We start from the raw sequence: 4,864 nt of genomic DNA on the forward strand, positions 1-4,864 counted from the left end.
TATATAATTTTTCTAAAATCTGAAAGTCAGTTTTTAAAATTTTTTTTTCTAAAAATACACATTGCTAATGTTTTGTGCTGGAATTGTTGAAAATGGCATTCATTCAAAAACATTTTAAGTTTGTCTTAGACACATTTGCCTTACTTAATTTTAAAACGTTTCGTCTTGGTGTTATCTTTTATTTAAAAATGTAATAAAATATTGTGTTCTTTGAGTCATTCTTAGTATTGTATGGTTTGAATATACTGAGCAGCAGCTCCAGCAGTGTGAAGGTCATCTTGCCCAAAGCAGCCTGCTCCGCCTGCATCCTGCCCACATATCGGTCAATTTAGCAACTGCGCATGCGTGAGGCCTGTTGCGACCCTCCTGTCCAGTAGGTCGCGCTACCGGTAGGTTCCTGTAGGTGTCAGCTCCGCTACATGTGTCATTGACATCAACAGAGGGTAAGTGATTTCTGCATGACGTTCTTTTATTGTATTTTAATACATCTACTTTTAGGGTTGTACTTTAAAAAATTAGGCAGCAGTCTCATTTGTGAAATGTTTGTGTGTACGTACACGGCGGCGAGTTAGCCGCTCTAGGCTAACGTTATTGATAGCGTAATTCTTATTAGCCTAGCTTGCGTTGCTCCTGTGAATAGCTGCCAGCCTCTTGGAAAAAAAAACTCAGCACCCTTGTTTGACTTGCAGCACAATGAGGCTGACCGCTCTACTGTCGATGGCAGCCAGGGTCATTGTGCCCAAAGATTACCGTTACGGCACCAACAGGCCGTGGACAGCCGCTGCTAAAAGGTTAAATCCACCGGGGAAGAGGAGGAGGAAGGTGTTTGTTGAGCCGATCGCGCCAGAGGAGTGGTCTGTGCTCAAAGGGGACACGGTGAGAAAACATTTTTTGGGACACAGCTGTCAAGCTTTCATCTGACTCATATTGTGCAAATATTTTTCTTTATATTTGATAGGTTTAAATTGTCTAATGTTCAGTGTTTGGTGTAAAGCTTTCCAAAGTTTCACTCCACAATTGAGTGCTAATAGAAAAGCACAATATAAGAAGCAGTCCACTCACCATTTATATTCCCCCGTTGTTCTAAAACCAAGAAGAAACAGAGAGCTTTGCAATACATAGTAGAAAAAAAAAACTATACAAGGCAACAGATAATGAGGATAATATTAAAATTAAGTCCAGTATGTGTTCGTGTGATTTATGTTAAAGTGCTTTATAAATAAAGGTGGTATGGTATTTATCTGTATGTTGATAAAGTTTTAATCTCTAATACAGCTAATGCTAATAATGTTGTAATTACTTTGGTGTTGCCACAACTGATACAGTCAGGAGAAGTAACATACATCTGTTGTAAACATGCATGAAAACTAATTTAGGAAAATTCAGTCAATGAATTGGTAAAATATTTTCTGGCCAAACCAGCAAAAGTGGTACAGTAGCAAAAAGTATATTCATTTTATTTAAAGTAGTAAATTTCCTACATAGAGTTTAAATGTTTGCTTTCAATTTCTCAGGTTGAGATTCAGAAAGGCAATGACAAGGGAAAGCAGGGGAAAGTTATCCAAGTCTTCAGACGCAGAAACTGGGTCATCCTGGAGGGACTGAACACAGTAAGGAAGTGTTGTTTATTTTTTTTTATTTGTTTATTGAGAAATTAATATGAGCATTACAGATTTTGCTTTTGAAATGTAAGTTACATGCCTTTTATTGAGTGAGCATTGTGTAAGTGTTGGGAGAAGATGAAAGGCTATCTGTATTCCTACAAAAAGGTTTCAGCATACACTTGAACTGTCCTGGACATGATTACATTACAGATTTTTTCATTTCCCCCAAAGTTAAATTAGCTGTTCCATTTCTTTTTTTAGCTCTTTTAAAAATGCTTCATACTTATCTCGTTGCTCCACCAGGTGGAGCCAGATGTCTGGGATGTGGGTGGTCAGGGTGTAGCTGCAGACAAAGCGCACCATTGAAAGCCTTTTGGCATTCATCTGTTTGCATTTTGTGCCTTTTAAATGGGAGAACTGTGAACTTTTTTTCCCCATCGTAGCATCACAGGTATATTGGAAAAACTGCAGATTACCGTGGGACGTACATTGCCAGTGAGGCTCCCATCCTGGTCCGTGATGTTGCCCTCGTTGACCCCTCAGACAGGTATGCTGAACTCTGCCTCAGTCCTAACATCTGTTGCTATGCTTATGCAGAACCTTAAACTAGATAGACCACGGGTTAGCTCTCAGTCTTAGTTAGGCTCCTTAAAAAAAACAAATAAATAAATAGTTAATTTTTGTAACCGTAAGTGTTAAAACTTACAGCTGTAATAGATTTTAACATAAGATTTTCTAGTGAAAAAACAGCAATCTGTAATCTCTGTGCATCTGTACAATTTTCTTTTCCTTTACAGCACCATTAAAATAATTGTGATAACACAGCAATCTAAAGTCAAAAAATAGTTCACCTTTTCTTTTTCTTTTTTTTCCTTTTCCATTTAAATGCTCCTGCTCTTTGGCATCTTTCCAGACCAGTTTTAACTTACTGATCTCGATCTTACAGGAAACCCACTGAGGTCGAGTGGAGGTTCACAGAAGAGGGTGAGAGAGTCCGAGTGTCACTCAGGACGGGGAGAATCATCCCGAAACCAGTTGTGGAGCGACGAGATGGCATTGTGCCGCAGCAGTGGAAAGGTAAGGGTGTGTGTGTGTGTAAATTTCAGTAGCCATTTTATTTCAGGGGTTGCTTAGAGTTGTCACATTAAGACCAGCTGTTTTTTATTTTTCCGCCTGTTCAGACTTCTGTTTTTAAGTGATCCAGTTCGACTGTTTTGAAGTGGAAGAAATATTTCTTTCTAAACTTGAACGCACATAGGCAGGACTGTTTTTGCTAGTGCAGAACCAGCACACTATTTATTTCAAGTTCTTCTTCTTTGTGAAACTAAAAGTTTTCTGTTTGTCCAACAAAGTGATAGAAGTGTCTGATGATTGAAAAAATAGTTGTTGTCAATTGAAACGATGCATTCTGCTTTCACAGATGGACCTAAAGATACCAGTCCCGAAGATGCTCTTGAAAAGACATACATACCATCTCTGAAAACCCTGGAAGAGGAGGTCATGGAGAAACTCGGTATCCAGGAGAACAGGAGGCACCGAACGTCCTACTGGTACTGACCAGACAAATCAGAGACGCTTAGCCTCCTCTTTGTGCTGACCAGTTTTCACAGGAGCTCTGGACATACCTTGTTCTGGAGTTGAGCAGAAGGTCAGGTCAAACAGAGACTGTGAAGATACCAAGTGGAGGCTGTACCCACTCTTAACAAACTGCTGCACCATGAAAATGATCTGTAAACAATATGAGGAAGTGAAGTCAGACTGCAGTTCACTTAGGTGTCACTTTGTTTCTTTATAGTGTTGTGAATAAATGTCAGACTAAAGTGTTTGCATTTTCATGTGGAAAATCACAATCACGGGGTGCAAAGTTTAAAGATTTCATACAAAAAAAACCCAATGATCCTTGTTGCCCATCTTAAGTTTGTGTCAAACTTGTTTGGATACAAACCTATGAGGTAATAATATTGGTGTTTAAGACACGCTCCCTCGTGTGACTAAAAATCAGTTTATGCAGATTTTCAGCAGTCTAAGCTAATGATTAGCCAATCGGCATCATGGGTGGACAACTGATGTTGTCGAGTTTAAATGAAGGATGAGTGATAACAGAAGCACAGACAGTAGAAAGGGAATTCTTGCAGCAATTTGCTGAAACGTGCAAACATACATGAAAATGCAGTACATAAGACACAGTTTGTACAATTCTAACAAGCTCGAGTCAATGTTTGGTGCGACTTCCTTTATTCTTCAACACAGCCTGTTCTCCAGACTTCTTGAAGGACATTCAAAGCTCTTCTTTGGGTGTTGGCTGCTTTTTGTTCTGCTCTCTGTCAAAATGATCCCACACATCTTCAGTAATTTGGGGGTCCGGATTCCAGGGGAGGCCAAACCACGACTGATAGCGAAAGTTTATCTATCCAGGTATGCTTTTGCTGCATTGGGTTTGTGTTTGGGTCCCTTTAGACAGTCACTATTGTCCTGCTCTTCTGACGTCCTCCATACACATTGATTTGAACCAAAACCTTTCATTTCCTAAGAACTGTTGCCATTGATTTTCGGTCCAGTTCTTGTGTAAGTTGACATACCTCAGCCTTTTCTTTTCTTGCCGTTTCCCTTCTATCTGGTGAGGCTTCAGTGAACAATAGATTGATAAACTGAATGGCCAAGAGGTAAGTTGTTTATTTGTACAGACCACAATAGTTGGATCCCTTGAGTCAGATGCCTTTTTATCCTTGAATGATTCATAGGTCAGTGTTAAGTAGCTCAACAACCAAAAAAAAACACTTCTCTGAAAATAATTAGATACAAGGACTGAACTGAAAATGAGGGAAAAATCAGCCAAGGTCCAAAGAAAAACATTGAAAGACCTTTGGAAAGCCTGGAGAACTGTTTCTCAAGACCACTTTTAAAAATGTCAAGAAAATCTGGCTACCTAAAAGAAGAAACAATGGGCAGTTGAAGCACTTTTCTTTGCTCCCCTCGTACATGATTATGCTGACATGGCTACAGAACATAAAATCACATAAAACCAGGAACTTTGGTGTTGAGCGATTGGGTTGAGAAAATCCCCTCCTTCATGGAAATGGCTAAAGTCATCACCAGAACATTTGGCACTGGTGCAAATTTTTATTATTTGCCAATAAAAATCTTTGAAACTTCTTAAATGGTTATGAATGCTCTTGACTATATCATAGAAAGAATAATATAAATGGAAACCAAAGCAGCTTATTGTAAGAAACACATTTTTTGCCACTGTTAAAACATCT

The 4,864-nt window shown here is 39.0% G+C and overlaps 1 protein-coding gene across 1 annotated transcript; it reads left to right on the plus strand.

Moving 5' to 3' along the window:
• The first annotated feature begins 332 nt into the window (after nt 1–332).
• Nucleotides 333–3,678, plus strand: mrpl24 (mitochondrial ribosomal protein L24). Its single transcript, XM_005927552.3, has 6 exons — nt 333–443; nt 690–876; nt 1,515–1,610; nt 2,048–2,151; nt 2,551–2,681; nt 3,025–3,678. The coding sequence occupies exons 2-6, from the start codon at nt 694–696 to the stop codon at nt 3,159–3,161; spliced, it is 651 nt and encodes a 216-aa protein (XP_005927614.1). The 5' UTR covers nt 333–443; nt 690–693; the 3' UTR covers nt 3,162–3,678.
• The last annotated feature ends 1,186 nt before the right edge of the window (nt 3,679–4,864 follow it).

Source organism: Haplochromis burtoni, unplaced genomic scaffold, assembly GCF_018398535.1.
Source record: "Haplochromis burtoni strain Fernald_Lab_line unplaced genomic scaffold, NCSU_Asbu1 Contig_90, whole genome shotgun sequence".
NCBI lineage: Eukaryota > Metazoa > Chordata > Actinopteri > Cichliformes > Cichlidae > Haplochromis > Haplochromis burtoni.

What these genes read in the sequence shown, in the direction of transcription:
- mrpl24 (XM_005927552.3), top strand. Translation starts at nt 694, where the DNA reads ATGAGGCTGACCGCTCTACTGTCGATGGCAGCCAGGGTCATTGTGCCC. An exon ending in TCCTGGAGGGACTGAACACA is followed by an intron (nt 1,611 to 2,047) that starts GTAAGGAAGTGT and finishes TCCCCATCGTAG; the next exon opens with CATCACAGGTATATTGGAAA. An exon ending in TGTGCCGCAGCAGTGGAAAG is followed by an intron (nt 2,682 to 3,024) that starts GTAAGGGTGTGT and finishes CTGCTTTCACAG; the next exon opens with ATGGACCTAAAGATACCAGT.